The sequence below is a fragment of the Melopsittacus undulatus genome, chromosome Z (assembly GCF_012275295.1).
Source record: "Melopsittacus undulatus isolate bMelUnd1 chromosome Z, bMelUnd1.mat.Z, whole genome shotgun sequence".
Classification (NCBI taxonomy): domain Eukaryota; kingdom Metazoa; phylum Chordata; class Aves; order Psittaciformes; family Psittaculidae; genus Melopsittacus; species Melopsittacus undulatus.
The window spans coordinates 98429742-98454314 of NC_047557.1; the positions used below are offsets into that span (position 1 = coordinate 98429742).

Consider the following 24573-nt stretch of genomic DNA (forward strand, 5'->3'; position numbering starts at 1 on the left):
CAATGTGTAGCTTTGTTTAAGGGATATCTGTAGTGACATGGGTGAAAAATCTGAGTAAATTGATGAAGTTGAAACTCCTAAGATCCCTCCTCAGTGCCTGTCAGGGTAAGAAAGAGTGGTCAATGCAAGGGCTGGCTTGTTAGGCTATGAAGCTGCCACTGGGGCCAGGTACAGGCAGCTCAAGTGCTGCCAACTTTGAGTATTTCATTGGATTTTCTCCAGAATCTACATGAATTTAAGGAAATAAATGATTCCCAGTGAGTGGCATTGCGAAAATGACTGGGAATGCAACACAGATTCATAAGATGTTCCCTGGTTATCCTAGTCCAGGAGAAGTCATCATTCTGATTTCACATTTGCCCCTAACTTAAGACTAGGGATTTTATCTAAGGTTACAGTTCTCTTCAACTCGTTTAACAATTGGCTTCAATTTCACATCTGGCCCTTGGTCAGAATAATCTTCAAAGTTCTCTATCCTTATGATCACTTCGTCTTCTACCCACTTCTAATTTCTGTCCTACATATCAGTACATCTCAGAGCCTTTTCATTTTCTTTCCCTCTCCTTGTTCTTAACCTCATCAAATACTCTTGTTTCTGTGTTAGAATTGGGAATTGAAAGAATCAGTGCTTTTGGATGAGTTACATGGTAGGAACACAGTTTCTTACTTTCAAAAACTCTGCTTCTGCTTTTGTTGGAGAAAGTTGCAAGGTTTCATAAAGCAAGGTCAACAGATGAGCAAAATATAGAAGGTCTACAAGTGTCAAACTCATAACTCCAAGGGAATGCACAATACAGATCCAAGTACTTCTGATTCCATGTGTCAAATCTGCATGTGGTCTTTGATTTTCTGCAGTGTATGCAGATGGCAGCAATGCAGGAATCTCAAGGTTTGCAAATGCTGAGCAGCAAGGTGGGAGAAGTATACTCCCAGCCAGTTTCTCCCCACTTTCTGAACCATGATGCAGTGTGGCCTCATTCTGAATGTGACCCGTAGTATTCGGCTGGGTGATGCTATTGCCCTGAAATATGACATTTGGTTTTAGGTGATTACTTTGTTATAGTTTTATTAGGCTTTTTTTTTTTTTTTATTTTACTCTTGACATAATTAATTTCTCAGAGTGATGCCAATTTTTTCCAGTTCTAAGCTATTAATAGACAGCAGATCAGCAGCAGCTTTTGAGAAGCATATATTTATTCATTATAACAAGGTACTTATGAAAGAGCCTGGTTCATTGTTTTGTTTTGTTAAAGGAGGAAAAGAATAAGCTAAAAGAGAATCTACTCCCAATTCACCAAGGCTGCAAACTACACAGTGATTAGTAAAGAGAATTTCAACTTCCCACGTTTGCGGTGACAGGAAAGTTTTGTCTTTTTGGTAGGTTGATAGCTTTAGGAGATTGCAGTAAATCTGTTAAAATGCCTGTCATATGAACAACATAAATTGTGACAGACTGTTCTGCACTAGGGAGGCCTTACTAACAGAGAGCCTTCCATTAAAATCCCTACCATGAGCACAAGACTCTTCAAAAAGTGAATTGCAGGCTTGGAGAGCAGCATGGACACCAGAACAGCCTGGGCAGTGTGAGGTTGATCTGAACTGCTGCTGCTCCCACATTCTGTGTCTTCCCCCCTGCTTCCACTGCAGTGTAAGACTTTGCAAGCAGGGGTCTGTGACATGACAGACTGAGATAGGTTTGTCTGGAGGGATTGGAGTATCTGAGGGAAAAGATCTTTTGTGTCTTTTTTATTTATAATCTTGCTTGCTTTCAACAAAATTCAATGAAATGGCAAATGAGCTGATGAAATGTGGGTTGGTTATCCCACTGTGAATCTAAGGACAGCTCTTTTTGCCCTCAAGTAAAGCAGAGGAAATAGGAGCAGCTTTTAGTCAAAAGATGTAAACAAGGCTAAAACTTGATTCTTCAGGTGCCGGGGTAATTTTTATGTGTCGATTATAGATTTTGGACTCTTGAGGATAGCCATGAACAGTCACAAATTAACACAGTCACAACTTTGGTTTTTACAATCCCATCTCAGCCTCTAGAGCTGTTGTTGATGGTCTGTGTGCTGTTGTTGGGTGACACCTGCGAGTTCTCTGTGAGGGCATAGTACTGGTTCCAGCATTGCCCTGGCACAGAGCACTACTGAGCCTGTCAACAGGGATGGGGAAGGGGCAAAATGCTGCTTGGGGTAAGCAGAGATGGGTGTGAGAGTGTGTGAGCCCCATGGGAGGAGGAGGAGGAAAGGGAAGAATCAGGACGGCTGAATATGCAGGAGCAGGACTCATCAGAGGACTGGAGCAGGTGGGTATGTCCTGGAGGAACCTGCAGCCTGTGGAGGGGGAGCTCAAGCTGGATCAGAGGAAAAGTGTGAGGAGGAGGAAGGAGCTGCAGAGACCATAACCCTTTGTTCTCCATCCCCCTGTGCTGCTCTGGGAGAGAAGGCAGAGGAGCTGGGAATGAAGGAGTGAAGCTCCCCTGGGGAAAAGCAGGAGGGAGAGAATGTGTGAAGTTACATTCACATTCTGGAACTAGCAACAGTTCTTTTTCACTGTGTTGGTTCTACTTTGGGATTCAAACCCAGTGAATGTGCAGAGAGGAAGGATCTCCGAGAGATCCCCTGGCAACCCTGTCCTCACTTTGGTATGTCTAGAAATATGCAAAATCTCATAAAGAGGATTTTTGTGTAACTTTCCTAGAGTGTCATGTAGTCATCCACTGTGAGATTCTGTCTGTGCACTAAGGCTGATTATAGAGTTTGCATAGTCAAGAAAATCTTGGGTATTGGGCAGGCTGTAAAAAAAAGTCTGGGATTATGTTTTTCCTTTAAAGTCAATGACCTAAAACAAGAAGTCTATACTGTGAGTTGAAACAATTACCCAAAGTGCTTTATTCTCAGGAAAACTCCATTGTCTTTGATCTTCTATAGTCTGTATCCCTGTCTGTGTTAACTTCTGAAATTGTAATGCTGTTATTAAAGATCCAGTAGAAACGAAATGTAAAATCAAAATACCAAGAGCATATAGATAAGCGAAAAATCTACAACAGTAACTCAAGGAGCAGGTAGAGAATACAGAACAGATTGTCTGGAAAAAACCCTTCTCATGCAAATATATTGTTCAGACATGTCAAAACCTGAGAAATATACTTAGCAATTACAAGTCTGTGGTGAAGACCTTAATGATATAGCTGGTAGTTACATGAGTAATGTTTTCTCCTATGTTTTGTGCAGAGTGAATCTACCAGACTCAGAGAAGAAACTTGAGACAGTCTCAAATCTCTGTACTTCAGAGATACTTTTCTCTCTGTGCCAGCTTTCCAAAATATTTAAGATCTTCCATGTAAAGTGAAACAAGATTATTGACAGCTAATTTTTGATTAAAAGTTCTCATAACCCTTAGCTACACTGTGCTGCCCATGCACTCTATCACCATCCTGGTACATAGTAAGAAATGTTACAGGTTGGGTTTTCTGTTACACAACACAGTTACAGTACGCTGAGGCTGAATATTCTATAAACAACCAGCTTAAAGTTTTACTGGATATCTTAAACCACTTTGCCAAGAGAAAAGCCTTTGGAGATCCTGGGTTACAATGGGTGTGACAACAAGGTTTCTACTGTTGCTGCCCAGTTTTTAGAAGTAGGTGTGCATTTCATGCAATGTTTTTAAGTGATTGCAAATTTTCATGTCCAAAGTGCTCTATCTCCTACCTCCTCAGTTAGCATAGTCAAAATATCTTCATCCTTCTGAAAATGAATATTCATATAATTTGTCCATAAATTAGTCACACAAATATAAACCTTCTTTGAAAGTTTTTCCTCGTAGATTGTAATACATTTTTTCCTAGATCTGTAGATAAGCCAATAACATGTTTGAAGCCTGTGTTCCAAAGTAGGTACTTATAATTGTTTATTTTTTCCTTTTTTCCCCAGTGAAATTTGATGACTGCAAGGGGAATAATAAATTGACCTTTGAAGTTTCTAACCCAGATTTTAAGGTGGAACACGATGGAACTTTAGTTGCACTAAAGAATATATCAGAAGCTGGCAGAACCTTGTTTGTCCACGCACAGTCTGAGCATGCTGAGGATCTGGCAGAAATTTTGATTGTTGAAGAAAAGGAAAACCATGGTGCATTAAAGGTAAGATATACACAAAAGATTAGAAGAAAGTGTTAGGAGATGCTGCTGGGTATTTGCATGTGCTATCTAGGACTGTAAGTGGTTTTAATCTGTCAGCAGATATCAAAATTAGTCTTCAATTCAGATATTACTGTAATGCTTTAGTACTTAGTTTAATTTAAAATACAGATTTTCCAGGTATTGAAAAATGTATTACATCTTCAGGCATAAATGCTAAACATTCGTAAAGAAATGATTCAATGCAAAGAGCTCCAAAATTGACTGTCTCTTCTGGTGTACATTAAGCCAGATGACCACAGTTTGGCCATAACTGAAAAAGAAAATCATAGTCTAAGTGTGTAATTTAGAATTCACAGAACCTTCACATTCATTCCAAGTCTTAAGTACATGGAATTGAATTCTGTGCTGTGGAATTAATTTTTTGTATAGGTCTGCTTACCTGGCATCGCCTTGTGTTAAAATACATTAACATCTGCCCACAAATAGCAGCACATGACTTGCACCCTGCCTCTATGGGCTAATGATTTTTGTTCCATTCTGTCCACTGAATGACGTGCCCTTTTGTTTCCACTTCTGAATTTCAGTGTAATACTAATCTCAGTCTAAGGGGAGAAGTGCTTTACAAATTGATTGTTTACTTCACATCCATGAAATTAAGGAAAGGACACATAAAATAGCCTCTGCTTCTGTATCATGGTGTTTAGGAGACAGGCAGGCAAGGCAGTGACGTACTGGGCAATTAAACCTGGTACCTTTGCAAATCTACAATTTCAAGGAATTATAAAGAAGCCATGATAAAAATGACTGATCTATTGTCTTATTTGGGCATTTAAACTTTTAGCTACCAGCATTGTCGTTGTATTTCCATCAGTAGCTTAGTATAACTTCCTTGTTACATTAAAAAAAAACCAGAAAAGTTATATTTAGGGGAAAGGTTGAACAACCTTCTGAAAGTCCATGGCTGTGGAAAGGTCTTGATCTGCAGTTCGAGCAGCACATGTTGTGAATACAGATTGCCAGCAGGAGAGAAAGCACCAGAAGTCATAACTGCAGAGAGCTGATCAGAACACTTAAATGGAATTTAATTGTATTAAAATATGCTGTTTCTTCACAAAGCTAAATTTTAACAGGTTCATACTTAAGTAAGTCTCTTACATGGTGGAACTGTGGATTTAGGTCTGCTCACTGCCATATTCAGGGTAGGAAAGCTACACTTGCAGGAGCTGGGCATTTGTCTGTCTTGTGTCTCAAACTAGCGAGCCGTGCTCCTTCTGGTGCATTCCCAAGAACATTCAAATGATTTTGTTTTCACTCCAGGTTTTGAAATCTTAGGAACAGTTTCGAAATGGAGATTCTCATTCCCCAGTTAGAAGTTAGTGAAACCACAGAGGAGTTTGAGACATTTCTGACAGGAAGTCTGGAGTTAAACTTCAGGGAATCATTTTATGTGTGAAGATCTGACTCCCTGAGAATCATATTCTGAAGTTTTATTTTGGTTTTAGTATGGAAGCAGCCCTTCAGTGCCTTTGAGAGGAGGCATTCAATGGAAGTTACAATCTAGGGGAATTAAGAGATGTGTATTTACATAGACTATGACATAGCTTTGCCAGTGACCTTTTCCCTTTATGTCTTATTTGGGTTCTGGTAGTCTCCCCTCAAAATGTTCCAGCAATATTAATTAATGCCTAGTGTTGAAATCTATCACCAGACTACATTCAAAAGCCAAGTCTAATTTGGCCCCACTCCCAGATTCTGTTCCAATCACTTTGTGCTGCTTCAGAGAAAGCCAGTCTAAATCTGATGTATTCTGCCACTTGCCAGTCTTTCTTTATAGGTGACTCCTCAAAGCAACATCACAGTGTCATCTCTACCTGCCTTCATCACTTCTTTATGGATTTTGATATTCAGCTCATGACTAGAAGGTTACCTTTTTTAGTGTGGTGATCCTTGGTGCCTGCAGTGCCATTGGGTGTTACATGATGTATTAATGTGTCCCGGGAAATCCTTCTAGTGAGGACCATCCCCTTATTCAGGGGAATATAAAGAACTTTGAGGCTGACTGTCCTCGTCTGGCCTCAGGCAGTACTCTGTTGCTGTTAAATCAATATTTTTTTTTACCAGCCATTTCAGCTATTGTTTGCCTATTTTAAACACAACAGACAGTCTTGTCTCTGTTTGTCACACTTGAGAAGGATATAAAAAATACAGAGCCCAATCTAAAGTGATTTTATGATAAATTTGAACTTAATCCTGTACTTTTGCAATCAAAATGTGTCATCATGGAAACAGCAGAACTGCTCCATCTGTTTATGCAAGTAGTTTTGGCTAAGAAATGCTCAGATGGAGCCTTTGTAATTGAGGAGCCTTAGTAATTCAGCATAATTCTGTAGGGTTAAGATGAGCACATGTTAGAACATTGCTTAGCATCAGTACTTAGAATACAGTACCTTATTTAATTAGGGGATAAGTAGTTCTTAAGTATTTCCCCACTGCCAGGAAGTGCCATTTCTCTTCTGAAAGCATGTAACCTACATCTGTGAAATCCCATTGTTAATGTTTCTAATTTCAGATTCCCAACATGTTTGGAAATTACTTTCAACAATGATCTTTAATGTGCTGACTGGCAGTCTTAGCCTAGGAAGATATAACATAATTCTTAAAACTCACTGATTGTTACCAACCATACTTTAGATGAATATGGACAATATTTAGAGGTCCAGTCTGCAGCATGCAGAAAAGCTTTTGGTATTCTAGTGATGGAGAGGTATTGTTCTTTCCTGCTGAGGATAAACTGGCCTCACTGATCAGTCCTACATGATTAACTTCACGGCCATAGCATAATCAAGGGCTGTTAGAATACCACTCACTGCTTTAATGTTGCTTATTGAGTCTGAAGGGCATGTTGTCTTACTCTTGTGCCAGAAGCGTATTAGATCTGCAGAGCCTGCATCTTTCTGTCAAAGGGTGGCCATGACTACAATATGAAAGGATAGGTGGTTCTTCAACATCGTCAGCCAAGTTGGCTCTTTCTCTCTGATCACAGAATCTTTTGCAGGGTCAAATAACAGAAGAGCAAATTCAGCACTGCTGCTTTTCCAGAAGTCTGGATGTTTCTGCAAAATAGCCTAAACCTCATGAATAGCTCTACCTACAGATACACATACATGCTATTGAGAACAAAAATCTGCACATCAGATTACAGTTAGATTGCTTTCTACAACATGTTCTTAATGCTCCTTTCCTCCCATGGTTTTGGCTAGATGTACAGCTTCGTTTCAATCTTGGCAGAGGGAAGTCTTCATATAAAAACTGCTGTGATTTTTGAGAGACATGTAAACTATGAGTGCGCAGATTTGCCATGGGCCTGTGTAAGGCGTAACATTACAGTGTTATCTTTGTAATAGTTGTGTGTGCATATGCTTGTACCCTCAGGCAATCAGAGCACTCAATACAGAAAATGAAGTTCACTTGCATTCACTGGTAGCGCTGGTGAGGCATGCACATCTGTGGTCTGGCTCTGCTTTGCCCAGTGTTTGCTTAATACTCTTTCACAGAGTCAGGACTTGAATGCTTAGTGATATTAAAAATAGGCATGGAAATATTTTGATTCACCCATGATCCTAAAATGAACTTTGGGTTCATTTGGAATAATTCATAGAATCACTAAGGTTCAGATCGCAAATGGAAAAATGGATCAGTTGCAAGCCCTAGTTGGGAACAAGCTGAGCTGATGAGTGACAGTCATTACTTTGTTTATTATCTTACGTCTTATCCAATGCTTGATCCCTGCTTTGTCTTATGGAAATAGTAGGACAGCCAAAAGCTGTAAATTTCATCAGATCTGATAACTTGACCAGACATTAGTGTATTTATTTCGGTTGTCTGCTTTTGTGGAAGACAAAGTATAGCCAATTTTTTGTAGAGTCTCAGATCGTGAGTTACAAAAGGCAGCAAGCTGGGAATTGAACTGTGTCTTCCAAGGCTAAATAAAATGGCTTCCCACTATGTCTCCTCCCCCTCAGTAATCTAGTCTGGTTTTAATGAATATGCCGTTAGAACGCTGGGAACTAAAAGAAAACCTTGGGAAACAATATTTTTCTGTCTTTTTGTGTGTGTGTTGGCAAAATGCAGCTTTCTCACCTTCCCATCAAAGGAGCTATTTAGAGATTTTATTTGTTACACCATCACAGACACGGGGAGGGGCATGGGATATCAAGAGTCTGGCACCAAAGCAGGTAAGAGGGCATGAAGGTACTCAGAAATTCCAGTCTGGTAGTAACTTCTCTGTATGGTGCTTAGCAGTCTTCCATACAGAAGGATGAAATTATTAAATAGAAACTGTCAAACCCTCAGGACACTTTTCAGGCACTAGATGGAAAAGGAACAGGAGAAAGAAAAGAAGAGATAAGAATGAGGAATACACCCAGAGACAGCATGTTGTAGATGAAGTTTAAAACCATCTTCAACAGTAGCTCAGATTGAAGAAAATGAAGTCACACTAGTCCTACTACTCTGTCCAGTCCACTTTGTGGCTAAGGGCTAGTCAAATATACAACTTCCACTTTTCCCTTCGTCAAACCATTGCTTCTCCCAACATCAGTACCCTGCTATGTTCATTATTATTATACTGGGGACCTGAGAGGCAGCTTAGCTGAAAAATTCCACAGATACCTTGATGACCTGAATTTTGTTTTGTACTAAGTCACTGCCTGGATGTGTATGTTTGTGCAAGTTGCTTTATGCCTGTGCCTCCTTCCTAAAGCATCAAACAGAAATAATGAAAGTAAGCTCCTTGGATTTAAACCTTAGCATTTCTTGTTTGTAGCTTACTCTCTGCTTTATCCCTGCAGGATACAGATTGCAAATTTTATTGATATGAGATAAAAAATGCCTAGAGCCTTAAATCCTACATGTATGGTTTTCTGCCTTAAAACAGATGATAAAGGATCAATAATCTTATTACAAATCAGGATTCTCTCACAGAAAAATATTCATGCAAGGAAGTGAATAGTTGAGTTTAGTCGTCTGGCAGTTCAATAATTTATTTGGAAAATAAGATCAAGAATCAGCCTCTCTGATATAGCAAGCAATCGTTCCCATTAATGTATATTAGCATTTTTTCAGTTTAGAATAGAGTTCCAAATAGGCTGAAAATGACTCTGCAAAAGTCATTTTGCAGAAGACAGACTCTCATATGAGATATTGACAAACAGGCTCGAAGAGTTCCATGTTATTAGATTTTGCATATAGCAGTTGCTGCAAAAAGTGATGCGCTGCATAAATAAAACACCATGTTTTGCATTTAATTTTAAGGCACAAAATAGAGTAAGTCACAGGGGTACATCAATATCTATGATATATTTATAAGTCATTATACTGATCAAAACAGTATCTAGAATACCATTTCAGAAAAGTTGTGGCAATATTTTGTCTTAAGATATGAAGGTGTCCTTCAGGCATATAAAGATGTCTTTTCTTAAAGAGGAAACAAAAGAAAATTCATTTTCTCACTTTTGCATTCTGTTTGGAAGAAAGCTTAATATGTTCTACTGGCCGTTAAAATATTAACTTGTCATTACTTTTATTTTTGTTTGTTTTCACACTGTAAATGTCTACTGACTAGGAATTAATGCATAAATATCTGATGTAGAAGTAATTTTAGAATGCAGTACCTGTGTGTGGATGGTGTTGTGGTAAATGACATTTTCCTGCTTTAATCATCAGTGAAAGGTTGAAGTTTTTATTTTTTAAAGTCTGCAGTACTACATTGCAGGTTTCACAGAATATATCTTAATTAATGCCAATGAAAGCAAGAGCTTGTTCTCATCGAGGGGTCATTCCTTATAGCATCATTTAGCTGTCTGTTTGGCTATATTTTTATAAAAATCCTCTGTGCAGACCACTTGCTGCTGGGGAAAAAAAACAAAGAGCTCCTTTTATGTAAGAAATCTCCTCAGTCCCTGAAATAAGCTATTTTCACAGAAATTCCAGTCACCTACTTTCCCTTTTTATCCTTCAGCCTGATCCAGAGCCTGCTGAAATAATCAGATTCCAGCAGACTTTGGATCAAGCCATCGAGACAGGAGTTTTGTCTAACACTGTTTTACAGACATGACTCCTGTACTTCTTGCTGGGCTGTTTCTGAGTGACCACGAGTCCCATGGCAGAGCCCAGTGCTTGTGATTTTTCATATATAGCCCTTCTCCCCTCCTTTCACTCAGCTCTGCAGCAGAGTTTCACCTCTATTGACAGGCTTGTGCTTTCCCTTAGGTCTGGGCTGAATTTATTCTTCCAACTCTGCAGATTCCCACTACCAAAGAAATACAGGTTTCATATACACTGGCTTTGGAGTTTGCTCTGACAAAGATCCATTTGTCTGAGAATTATTATGGTGCCAAGAGATGTGGCAGTTGCCATAGCAACAGTTACATAATTGTGTTAAATACCAGACTAAATACTATAAAGAACATGGCCCACTGATAGTTTTCATTAATTTAATGTTCCCTTTTTGGGGTGAAGTGTGCCTTGTAAGTTTATTCACTGTAGATATAGATGCCTAGTTCAAACGTGTGGGTTAGCTTTCCTTCTATTTCTCTCAGTATGCAACTTCAGCATGTAAATGAGAAGTACTTGGATATTTAAGGAGAGAAAAATGGTCTTGTAGACTGGAAACGTGAATATTTGACTGTGAAACAAAGAGGTGTTAGCTTCTTTGAATGTTCAGTGCTTTTCTCCATGAGTAGTATACATTCAGATTTTATGTGAACTAGGGAAGTGTTTATCTATGGAAAGGGACTTTGTGCTTTTCAGTAACAAACAGAGCTATGACAATTGTAAAATATGTCTGACAGCAATTCAAGGTAAAACGAGATGAATTTTTTAAACAAAACTTGTTAATTATTCCAAATTATTAACAGGATAATGAAGGATGTCAGGCAAAAATATTTAAAATTAATATTATTAAAAAAGCCTAAACCCATAATTTCTTTCAGCCCTGAGCTGCATTTAGACTTCTCAGTTAGTTTCACTGTTGCTTGATGGCCTTCTTGTATAAAGTTTTTGTGGAAGCTCAGAACTAAAAGGAGCTCTGGAATGCAACCAATTTTATCATATTTTCTTTTAAATCACACTTAACTCTTAACTTTCATCCACAGGACTTAATGACAAAGCTTTCATAAATTCAGTGAGACATATTATTCAGAGATTGCTGAAGTCTTTTATCTGAACTAAAATTCACCCTGGACAGTGTGCCAAGAAAATACCGATTTACCTTTTGGCCCTAAAATATTTTTAAGAGAGTTTGAATGGTAGACAAGTTGTGTGAAGACATTTTGAATTGAATTAGCTTCTTTTTATGATCTAAGGATGCTAACTCTATTAAAAAAAATCTACTAAATTTTTTTGGATGAGTAATGGATCATCATGTATTGACATATGATTCTTTTTCAAGTTATTATTGTTTTGAGTCCAGCATGAAAACATTCTGATATAGACAAAACTATGCCAATCCTATGTGCTAATTTCCATAGACTGCTGGAGTTCTGTGGAAATTTGTGCCAGAGGTATGGAGAACATTTAAAAGAACCATTTGGAAAAGGTTTAAATTTAAAATTCATTGTAGTAAATGAGCATATAAGTGGGAAAGCAACAGACTAAGCATGATTTAGTAGAACATTAAGCAAGATCATAAAGGATAAGTAGATGTCTCTTAGGATATGTAATATCTTTCATTTATAATGCAGCTTTCATCCTTTAACATCCTTAAAGTGTAGCTATTAGGTACACAGAGAAAGAATATGTGTGTGCATGTCTATATACATACATCTGTAAGAAAAGGTATTTGCATAGATATCTTTATTGTTGATACTTATTTCATAATGCTTTCTCACATCAGGATAATAACACAGTAATCTTTAAATAAGGAGTTTGAGAAAAGGATGTGGTGATTTCTGTAAGATATTAAAATCACCATTACATCCTTAATGTCCTCAAATCTGTAATGAACAAGAGGTGTCACAGAAACCAGAAGAACCTGCAAGACTTTCTTCCATTGTTGTTCTCTCATCTAACATACAAGAATGATGCAGTCAGAATATGACAACTACCCCAGTTTCACCAGATATATCTTGGATTTATTAAGAAACTGAGACATTTCCAAGAGGAGATCAAACTAAGTTGTGTCCAAAACTAAACTCAAGGTTCTTTTTTGTGTCAGAGACACAAAATATTGCTGGTGTTTTCCCCAGTATAATCTTTTGCATCAGCTTCCAGATGCAAGTTGGATTTGAGGGAAAGCCATAATAGAAGAAATTATTCACATGAAAAGATGATTCCTTGAGTAAGAGTTTAGTCATTTCTCTCCATCAGATACATCAATATCATCTCTAATGATTGTCCCAATAGTTCCATGCTGGTTTTCACAAACCCGAAGGAACATTTATTATGGTCATTACAGCAACACTTATCTCAGCACACATCTTAAGCATTTAATGGAGCATCACAGGGTAAAAGTCTACATTTGTCCTCCCCCAAGAATTGATTCTGTTACTGCAAGGACAGATAGCTCCTTCTGGACTTAAAATTCCTTAGTTGTTGATCATCACAATCCTGTTGCTTTTAAGAGCAGACTTTTGCATCTTTTGTATACTTTAGATTTCTTAAATATCTAGAATAAGCTGGCAAGTCAAAGCTTAATATAACTGGTACCTCCATAATAAGCAACTCTGCTAACATTTATAGTTATCTTAGTGTTATTAATCCTCCAGCTCCTCACTTCTCATTTCACTGCCAAATCAAAATGACTAACCTTTGCATTAAGTAGTTGATTCATCTTATAAAAAATTGTTTTACTAATTGTTTATATATTTAACCAACTTACTGAGAGGGCACCTAGGGATGGTGATTACACTGGAAGAGAGTGGAGGGGCATCAGGTCAAATTGAACTGACAGGTATTCTTGCAATGTACAGTAATTAGCTGCTGCTAATAATTTTGGTACCACTAAAATTCTGCATTGTCCTTCGTTACTATGGAAAAATCTTGTTTAAGAAAGGAGAAACTGAATTTGGCCTCTAGTTTCTTAACAAACTCACTATGACTGTTTGGTGCCCAGCAGTAAACAAGAAGTTTCCTGATGAGTAAAGAGAAATTTGTTGAAATCTTTTTTAGAAAGTGTTCTGGTAACTTGTTTAAATTCTAGCAGCACAAAGTCATTTGATCAGCAACTGTTCAAACTACCCTGAAAGGGATGCACTTTTGTTTACCTGCAAATTAGCAAACACCCTTGTGGTTGATGATGTTCAATACTTGGACCATTTAGTATGTGTTTGAACTCAATAGGAGATTATCTTGAAATAATTTTATCTTTTGTTTCATTTCTATCTCTAGAATTATCTTGTGGCTTTGTGATAAATGAATAATGTGTGTAGTATATGTAGCTTTTTAAGATAAGGAATAGATAATAATTCTTTCAAAATGAGCTGGATTCTAGTTCTTAGTGTACTGGCCTTCTTGTGTCTAAATTGTGTGATCTTAGTACAAGATTGTAACTTCTCTTTAAGACAGTCTCCTTAAGAGAGCTTACTCTTTAAGACAGTCCTTTTTTATATCATCAATCAGAAATGGGCTAAATATTTATTTTAAGTATATTTATCTGTATAATGGTACTAATCACACTGGAGAACTACTGAATATTTTATGTGGCCAAGTACAAGTTCACAAATGGAAATTTAAAGTCTTTCTGTGTATGTGAACTTTGTCTTTACTCACATGTGTACACATATCAATATTTTCTGGGGCTTTAAGGACTTTGTTAATAAGAAACATCACAGTCAAGCATTTTCATATCCTCCTGATGCCCAATGCCTTTTTAGAGTTACTAGAAGCAGCAGGCATGATGCATTAATCAATTGAGGACTTATACATTTTGCAGATTTAATGATAATTTAGAAGTTATTAAAAATTAGAATAATATTTAAAAAATTCTTCTAGACCCCACTTATACTACATGTTAATATGTTGAGTGTTTATGGGGGAGGTTGCCCTTTGGCTTTTTATACAGTATTGAACAGTGTGCTTTTTGAATAAAGATCTATCCTCTAGTGATCTGGAGGGCAGGTGATAGTAAAATGTCTTTTGGGATCTGGAAGACTGAACCAAAAGTTGATTTTCAGGTATTGTCATAGAATTTTATTTTTTTTTTTTGCACTGGGATTTTAAGGGTACAATTCTGTGAAATACTGGACTCTCCTAAATGATCCTGAAGAATTTATACATGGATTGACATTAACACACATTAGTATCACCCAACTTTTTTGACTACTTCTAAAAAAATTCTAATAAAAATCTGCATTGCTAATAGTTTAAAAGGTTGTCTCAAAATGCAAAGGGTTTCCTTAAAGCGCAGAGGTGAGTTGTTAAAACATCGTGTCAACCCCTGTGAAATGGGACACTGGAATGCTCTTGCAAGGTGTATTATTTTGGATTGGATATTATTGAGCACTTTAACAAAAATGCCAGTAAACTCAATACTCCTGACTGCCGGACAATTACTACACTGTAGCTTCTTCTCTGCACAGGGAGAATATTCTCATACCTGTGACTTTTTTCCTTTTCCCTGAAGACGAAACAAAAAGTCTACTAGTTTGATAGGAAATTCATGCCTGCTGAAAGACTGTATGAATAGACAAAAATCTAGGTGGGACCAGATGGGCTCAGTCATCATGCTTTCCTGTGGCAGCACCTGGTAACAAGAGCATTCAGACTAGACTTTCTGTTCTTACTGATGTTCTTGCTGCAAACTATATACCCATTCCTTAGATTAAAATGATTATTACACTAGTATTCTGTATTTTTTGTATCAGCCTCTTCAACAGAATTGCCTTCTAGAAGTAAAAAACTTAGAGTGAATTCCTGATTTAGGAAATAAGCATTTCATTATTTGTTTTCATACTGGCTCAATCAACATCCACTGGTTGTAGATTCATTCATTTACTGCCATTAATTATGTAAAAAATTGAACCTCTATACTGAGAGGTCCATTGTAACGGTTCACATATATTTAATTTCCAGCAACATCTGTAAAAATATTACTAACATATTATGGTGTGAGATATCATTCAAGAGAGACTTTAAAACATATTCTTTTCAATGCATACATTGTAAGTTTATGTTGAAAATTATAAGAATATGTATAGATTGGGTTATTTTACTAAGAAAAAGGAAAAATGTGACTTTTTTCAACAAAGTCACATTCTTGCTCTTTAATTAAAATCGTAATCTTAACATTGATAAAACTGATTGTTCTATCTACTCTGTTTCAATAATGCTTGCAGTTCGATACTGAGCAATTTATGTCAGTTTACTCCCCCTTTTGGTTTTCAACACAAAAGAGTTTTTTCAGCAGCAGGTTAAAGGAAAAACTGCACTTTTTTGTGCAACCAACTTAATATGATACAAATTCTACCTATTTCCTGGCTTTGGTTGTTCTATTGCCATGTGAATCATAGAATCATTGAATAGTTATGGTTGGAAAGGACCTTAAGACCACGTAGTTCCAACACCTTACACTAGACTATGTTGCCCAAAGCTCTGTATAGCCTGGCCTTGAGCACTGTCAAGAATGGAGCATTTACTGCTTCCTTGGGCAACCCATTCCAGTGTCTCACCACCCTCACAGTAAAGAGCTTGCTCCTTATATCTAACCTGAACTTCCCCTGTTTTAATTTGAAGCCATTACCCCTTGTCCTACTGCTACAGATCCTGATGAAGAGTCCCTCTCCAGCATCTTTGTAGGCCCCATTCAGATACTGGAAGGTTGCTCTGAGGTCTCCACTTAGCTTCTCTTTTCCAGGCTGAAATTTCTTAGCCTGTCTTCATATGGGTGATGCCAAAGCCCACTCCATATCCTTGTTGTACTGAGGATTTCTTCTATGTCTGCCAAAAAAAATATGGCTCCTTATTACACATGTAGCTATGCATGGCAGGTTAAGTAACTTTCTGACTTTATCTGGAAACAACTTTATTTCCTCTGTGCCATCATATTGTGTTGTCCTTTTGTGGTTTGCTCTCTACCCCCCACTCCCCAAATCCATCCTTTTTAAGCTTATGTGGTCAGTAAAGTCAGAAGCATCTGTTGTGCTTCATATTGACCCTCAAATTAGGAATTAAGGTAGAGGTAAGGGGAGGGAATGTTAAAACTTCATTTTAAAGATTAAAAGTAAAAATCGGGGAAAATTTGATTCTGAATGGCTCACATCTGCAACAGTCAAACTCGTTAACAAAGTTGCTTGCATATGTGATGTAAGGCTTGAAGCTTACAACTTACAGGGTTGATCTTAGGCATGATTATTCACAAAACCGTGTAATTAATCTGTCATAGGAAAACACAGAAAGCAGTACACCAAATGCAATCTCCATTAAGTCAACAGGAGTCATTCCATCGGTCTTAATGAGCTTTGACTCTACTCATAAATCTGCTATGAGGAGTGTCCAAATCAAAATTTATTTGAGGGTGACCTTGATGTTAATTGTTAGTGCTTCCATGTTTTTTAGTCACCAGGAAAATGGAATGTGTTAGTGGGACTATCATATTGTACAGCCCTTTCCACTGGATACTATTAGTATCAAGTTTATATACATATAGTGATAATTGTGCATAATGTTATCGGACAGTAACAGTGTGCTAGTTATATTTTGTGTCTATGAAATATGAAAAACATATTTCTTCAGTTATTTTTAATGTTGATTGTGTCTTCAGCTGAATCCCTGCAAAATGATTGCTTTTTTTTTGGTCAACTAGCTCTTTAGAGGATCTCAGAAGTTTCACACTTATTCAGTGGATTTTAATGCCAGATTTTGTGTATTGACTATAATTACTTTTTTTTATCTCAAATTTGTAAATACCATAAGGCAGATTCTGTTCAGTCCTGTGATGTTTAATAAACTTAACATCTGTCAAAAAGCTGAGTCATCTGTATTCAGTTATAAGAAAAGTATGATAAATATATTAGAAGTATAAAGGGAAAGGATTCCTTTAATATTTGGCTATTAAAGAGGAAAGTATCTGGTTTATTTGAGGGACATAATTACTGTATCTTCTAGTGGTACAAAAGTATGGGATAGAGAGTTATGAGAGAGAAATTCTTTTGGTTTAGTTTAAAGGCGTTCCCACTTCCTTCTCACTGCTGGTAATTATTGTGTCCTTTTAGTTGGCATTCAGTACATTAGGATGTATTTAGGATCATTTTATTAATTGAAAATGTGTTTCATAGCAATGGTGAATTAGATAAGTGACTTGATTAAAATTCAGTCCTTAAAATTATAAAATAAGAAAATAAGTTGATGGAAATTAATCTTGTCTCTAGACAATCAGAAGACTCTGGTTTCTGTTGTAAGGTTGTATGTTTAAAAGAATTAAGGGAGAGCACAAATCCATTCAGCGTTTGTGTTATTTCTCTGCCATTTTACTGTAGGAGTACAGAAGCACTGTCAAGGACGGTGACTTTTGAGGTCTTATATATATAGTGAAAGACAGCATTTGTCCAAAGATCTTCCAGACAAAAGAGAGGTTGGGCAAAAGGAAAAAATGTTATACTATCACCAGTCTTCACTTCTATATATCTCTCTACCTCATATTTCTGTCTGTAAAATGGAGATACTCTATAAGTATATTAAAGTTATTTAGATACGGGGCAATAGGGAACTTTTACCTTTTGCTGGTGGAAACCGAGCTATTTTGAAATTAAGGTTATTGCACTTAGTTGTTTGATTTAACTATGCTACAAGTCATTTACTTGATGGTGTAACTCTGAGCTCCACATCGAGGATGCATGAAGTGGCATCTTGGAGGTATTTCTCTGGCCTGCATTTTACCAGGTAGAGTTTTCTGAATTTGGTTCTCTCCGGAAAGGTAATGAGAAATTCAGTATGTATCAGAATATACAAATAGCTCTTTGCCTTTACCTTATGTTTATCTCCAACAGATTTCCTCTGGCCTTTGACACTCTATTATTATCATTTCACATACCTAATTTGTAGTCCTTTCTGATAAGAGCATGATTTACATGAGTGAAACGTATTTCCCAAGAATACGTCTGTGAACTTGTAGTGTTATACTGGGATATATGGAAGTCCTTTTAGCAGATGTCTGTCTGCTTCTATAGACCTACAGATGCACTGCACAGGTTTTGTGTTAACTAAAGAACATGAATTATACATTCTTGAATGCTTCTCCTGATGATTAAGTTTAATGCAATTTTAAAAGATACCTGTAAATAAAAATAGAGTTTAGCAGATTTTCTTAAACGTCTAACGTGCTATAACTTTTAGTATGGGATGACAACTAGCTTAATTCACTGCAGCAATTCTTTTATTTAAAAAATGGCATACTAAGCATGTTTTTCCACCAAAAAGTTTCTTTATAATTCTCAATACTTCATATCTGACACTGTGCTAAATGAGAACATGACTTAACAGCTGATATTGATTTGCACGTCATTTTTTCATTTCATTTTCCTATTCAAAAGGAATCAGCAGTGACAAGTTAATGAACTCCAACTCCAACTACATAGATAAGCTAAGGGATAGGTTTAGTGGCTGCCTTGTTCTAAGTATGAAAGGCTTTCCTTAAGCGACTGTTTCATGTTCATGAAAGGGAAACCAGAATGCTCTGTTCTTATAGTAACTGTCAACAAAGCCAACTATATGAAGAAGTGAAATTATGCAGGGCTATTTATAGAAACCTTTTAGCAAGTCTAAATTAATTTATCCCAGTATATTTAAGTATTTAATACTTGCACATAGAATACAATCACTTTAAATGAAAGTACACTGAGCCCTAGGGCTCTACATTTATTTAGTAAGTGTTCATAAAACTATGCTGCATTATATCTTCTGGTTTTAAATTAACTTCTTGGCTAAATAGCTTTGGTCAGTACTAGTGGAGATCGACCACTTCTCAGGGTATTTTTCACTAGTCTGTTAATCTTTTGCCCTTTGTACACTGCCAATGAATATATCTGGTATCTCAGAAGTTTTTCCTTTGTGCTTTGTATATATATACATATATATATATATATTTATATATAATATTCCAATTTCAGTTTTGCTGGTTTTTAACTAGCAATCTGGTGAATCTGATGCAATTGACCTTTTGACTGCTGTCTGCTGCTGATGGGAGTTATGATCTTATCTAATACGGATCATCATAAGAAAAAGCTGTAAATCTTACAGTCTGTTTCTTACTCTTATGGGTAGATTTTTTTTTATTTTATTTTTATTTTCCTCCAGTAAACTTGAAAGTTTCAGAAAGGAAACAGAAAGGAAGAACTATAAAACAGGGTAAAATTAAGCTCTACTTTAACTCAGTGATGCCAATCTATAGTTTGTGAAATCCTGAAGCATTTCTTTCAGTTGTAAAGTGTGAACAGACCATGTTTCTCTTCTGTGGTTTAGATTTACTTGAAGATAAATGTGTTCCAACTGGGAATTTTCTGCTACTCACTTTCTCCATTACCAGCTGTGATGAAGATGATAGTTAATCTGATCACAGCATTTTGCCACCAAAGTAATTCGTGGACCTTTGGAATTAAAGACTTGTTTTCCAAATATCTGCATTGGGTTGCAAGACCATGGAGAAATGGAGTGATAGAAGAAAGAGAAACTATATATTAGTTAGCTTGTGAAGTAAATTTCTGGGGTGACCTTAAAAGGCATGGAACAGTATGTTTCACTTTCCATCATAATTTCTCTTTTCAGAACAGGGTGGAGATGTACTCAGGCATGCTGCCTGAATTCCATATCCATGCCTTGCCGGGAGTTGATCTGGCAATGGGAATAAACTGTTGCCTCTGAGGAAAACACCAATGGTATTTGACCAACCAGGCAAAGTTCTGCCTGCACAGTACTGGAAGCCTGTTCTGTTCGTTCTGCCTCCCTGTCATTCTGCTGATGCTGACAGGCAAAGTCAAGGTGCACTGAATTATTGACTTTAGAGGGAGCTCTGATTTTTCAGGAGGCAGCTAGATGTGCAGCAGCAGCAAATACCTTTTTCTCCCTCCTACTCCCAAACAGAACTCAAAACCATCTAAGGTGCAGCAGCACTAATATTATTTATCAAGGATGTCAGGATGAGAGGTTGAACAGGATGTTTTGCCATTTTTTCCCCCCAAATTTTTATACTAGTCTTGTAAGTGGATATGCATGGGGACAAATCTGACACAGGATTCAGGTTTTTGTCACTTTAGTACTGTTCATGTTTTCCTAACATGAGAAAAAGAAGTAAGAAAAAATTGATCTACATTTCAAGATTAAAGTTTCAAAAGCTTAAGATTTGAACTTTACTTAAATCTTTTGAAGGAGTTTGAAGAGCTATTATGTAATATATTTCATTTCAGCTATAGTTGGAAACAACACTATCAACATAGCATAAAAATACTGGTTTTATCATGTTTCTATTTGTATTGCAGTACAATACAAATGTATTTGTATTGCAAGGGTAAATATCTCTCAGGACTTCTATCTGAAATTTGCAGGCTCAGGAAGGTTGTGATTATTCAAGATAAGCTTCAGATAAGCCTTAAAAAACCCTGCTATTAGTTTTGTGCAGATGTAGACCTCGTCATGTTTTTGAGGTGCAGTCATATGTGACATGAGCAACAAGTTCACTTAAGCATCTCTTGGGGTTAAGTTAATGTTCTTTTCAGTGTATTTCTTGTACTTTCTTAGAAAGTTTAAATGCAACAGTTTTGTTGCACTTTGTGGTGTAAAAGCACAGATTTAGTAAAACAGAACTAATCTATATCCCCTCAATATTTAATACAGAAGTTGAAGTGGTTATGATAACAGAGAAAAAGAAAGGGAGATGTGAGGGGGAAGACCTGTCTGAGAGTGGTCTGTTTGTAATCCCTGTATCTCTGTAGCAAACAAAATAGTCTGAAACTGCAGGCTTCAGCTGAAGTCTCATGTGGATGTGATGCCTGAAGAGGCACATGGCTCTCTGGCAACTCAGTGGGATGAGGACCTCCTGGTCCTGCTTCATTACACAGCTGTTCAGATCAGCATCTTTAATCTGAGCTCTTTCTTGTGCTTAACTACTGTAAAGATTCTTAATAGTGTTGACAAACTCTGCTTTCATACTGTCCTCTGCACATCTTACTTTAGAAGTGCTGGTTTTGAGGTCTGAGTGCTTCTTCACAATGGGTTTGTAGCCAGCTACGAAGGGGTGGCTTCAAATAATCTTTCTACCAGGGAATGCCTATCAGCTCAAGGAGGTGGAAATAATTGAAAACAATGTCGTCAGAATTCACAAAAGAATAATAGGAAGGAATCCTTTTGTACAAATATTATAGGAGAGCAACTGGGAAGGAGGTCAGGGACAGAGAGGAGGAGAGGTGGAGAGTCATAATTAGGTAGAAGTTGTGGCAGGCAGAAGGGGTCATACGAGATCTAAAACTGTAAAGAAAAAAATGGGTAAAAACAAAATGGGAGCTCAAAAAGGAAAAAAACAACAAAAAAACCCCTAATATAATGTAAAAGAAAAAGGCTATATCTATTCTTGCAGGTTTCCTCAAGCTGTTCATGCCCCCTCCCTCTTTTTTAGTTTCACTTTGAAGCTTGTAACATGAGTCTCATAAGACTTTGCTAAGATTATAATGCAGTTCTTCAGCACCAATCTCTCTTGTTTATGTGTCCATTAGTTCAAAGCCATAGACAGGCAATTTATTTGATATGAAAAATGTCACCTATGGCACCCTCATTTGCATCTGAAAATTGATTTTTGTCACACTGGGATTTTAGGACAACCTCTTTTGGCAGCCAACATTGCCACAAAGCATAATAAAAATAATTAGGTGACCACAAAAGCAGGTAAGGTTCACTGTAAGTTTTAAGTCTCTGCAGAATTATAGCTGGCAAGGCATTATTGATGAGATTGTGAGATTACCTGGGATAATCCTTCTTGATGATTTGATGTTGACACCTAAACTTAAAACATAGCTTGTGATTGCTAACAAAGAGTATAACAGCATAATGGTATTTGATTATGTTTAGTCAAACATTCCAGTATGACAGCAGAATATTAGAAATGTCAGTTGGACAATGGATGAACTATTAATTAAAATTTTTAAGATGACAATTATTGAGTGATGGAACGTTTCTTAAGAAAGAACTATAAACCACCTTTTGATGATCAGTTAAAATATTCCACCTACTTGACATTTTTGCAAGTGCTGTTAGTTCATTTTCCACTTCCTGATGTATTTGGCATTCGAAGTCTGCCAATTTTTTGTCTTTTCACTGGTGAGATGGTAAATGAACATGGGAAGATGCTCTTGTCCATTGTGATACTGAAAAATCCTATTAATTGTCAGTGTTAAGTTGCTCAAACACTTTCATTAGTTATTTTGGCAAAACAATTCCCCAGGGTGAGATATATTTATATAACAAATTCCTCTAAAGCTGCATCAACCATAAATGGATTATGCAAACTTGCTTCCTTTCTTGTAGATAAATTGTTTTACAGCAGTGCTCATTATGAGAAAGTTCCTTGCCTACTGTAGTACTTTATCAGCACAGAATAATCTACAGCTCCAGTTTCAATAGTAAAAAGACACCATTCTTTAATATGAATGCAGCTTTTAATCTTAGCTCAAGATGTTGATTGTTCCTTTATTACTTTTTTTCCCCTGCTTTCTTTAAAAGGCAGGCAAAGGATGGCAATTTGTAAGCTTGTATTCCTTAAGCCAAATTTCTGTATGCAGCTATGAAGGGAGCAATGTGCTATTAAAAATGGATGAGCATGATCTGACTGAGGTGTGTGTTACAGAAAGGAGGGAGGAAAAATGTGGTTCTTTGTTTGTTAAGAAATTCTTAAGTCTTTATGCAAACACTGAGAGTCTGCACTGGAGAGCTTTGGTTTTACTGAAGACTGTTTTTGCTAAAATCAAAATTTATAACTTTGTTTACTTATCAAATTCATATTCACTATTTGAATATTTTATTAGTTACACTTTGACATTTGACTGAATATTGAGAGAAGTGCTCAGAGTGTGACACCAGTTCTGGCTGGTTTTGCGAAATGCCTTGACTAGGATTTATGAGATTTGCCGTTAAACAGTAAGGAAGGACTTTACATAAATATTTCACATCACTCAGTGCTGTTTCTGCTAGCAGAAGGATTTGATCATAATCATGGGTTAGTCATAGTTCATCCAGAACTAAGCCTGTTTTAAACACCAGTGACACAAATATTTTGCACTGGTGTCAGGCTTTAGCTGCTAGGCACACTTGTTGTCAGTTGGCAATCTCACTGGCATTAGTTTCTAGCATTGCTGCTGGCTGGCAAGGGAGTACCATGGTAGCTAGTTAGAGACTTTACTTAATTAGTAGTGGGATGTGATGTAACTCTGTTGACTGTAACAACTGTTACTAGAAATCAGACCTAGTAATTTTATCTTTGAATATCACACAATTCAGCAGAAAACAGATTTGTTTTCTTCTTTGGGAATGGTTTTACTGTCCATTAGTCCTTGCAGTCTGGGTTTAAATATTTACAGGGGAAAAAAATATTACTGTCGTTTTCTTAGTTTCTCTCCATTGTTTTAGCACTATTTCTTCCTTCAGGGTTTGTTTGGTTTGTTTTTCATTACTTTGGCTATGTTTTTAATGTAGGCTTTATAGTTTGTAGAAGTAGCCTGGATCTCATTCTGAGAGTGTGCTCAGTAACATAGTTTTACCATATATGGCTCTCTTTGACTGAAAGAAGCAGCCTCTGCTAATAAAATTCTATATTTAGTTTTGAATCACTGATTTTGTTTTTATAAACTGTTGTATACAATAGAAAAATCATTCCTCTTAGGAGAAACAGGCAAATACAAGTAGTTCCTTTACAGAAGCAAAAAGGTGTGAATTTCAATATTTCTCCTACTGGTAATATCAGCAGAAATAGCACTCTACTGTGTTTTTATATATTCTGTTATGAAATACTAGTGAGTACTTTTTCAACCTTATTGAATAATACTTCGCTGTTACTATCGATATGAACAAGACTACTTGCTTCTCCTTCTTTAGTTGCCCAAATTTCTGAAAAAGGCAAATAATTAATTACTTGACACTCTATGACTTTTTTTCTGATTTAACTACTTGTTCTTTAATCTATGAAAGTACTAATCCCTGGAAAGTACTAATGGACAGAAGAGAAATCAATTTTTCTTATGTAGATAACTAGGAAAACAAATTGCTGCACAGGTTCCATTTCATTCCATAGCAAGTTTAACCAAGCCTCCATCTCATATTGTCTTCATGTTTCTTCTTTTCAGCCAAATAAGCTCCCTAGGCCATGTTCTCCACTGATTCTACACGATTCCTTTTTTAAAATATTGGGTTTTTTTTGTTTGTTTGTTTGTTTTTGCAAATTATGCCACTAGTTCTTC

General features: G+C 36.7%; 1 protein-coding gene across 1 annotated transcript in view; it reads left to right on the forward strand.

The window, feature by feature from the left end:
• CDH13 (cadherin 13) overlaps positions 1-24573 on the forward strand; it is a 510139-nt gene that overhangs the window by 165425 nt on the left and 320141 nt on the right. The window contains exon 3 of the mRNA XM_031051836.2: positions 3936-4144. Within this exon, the coding sequence (XP_030907696.1) occupies positions 3936-4144 (209 nt within the window). The remainder of the gene's footprint in view (positions 1-3935; positions 4145-24573) is intronic.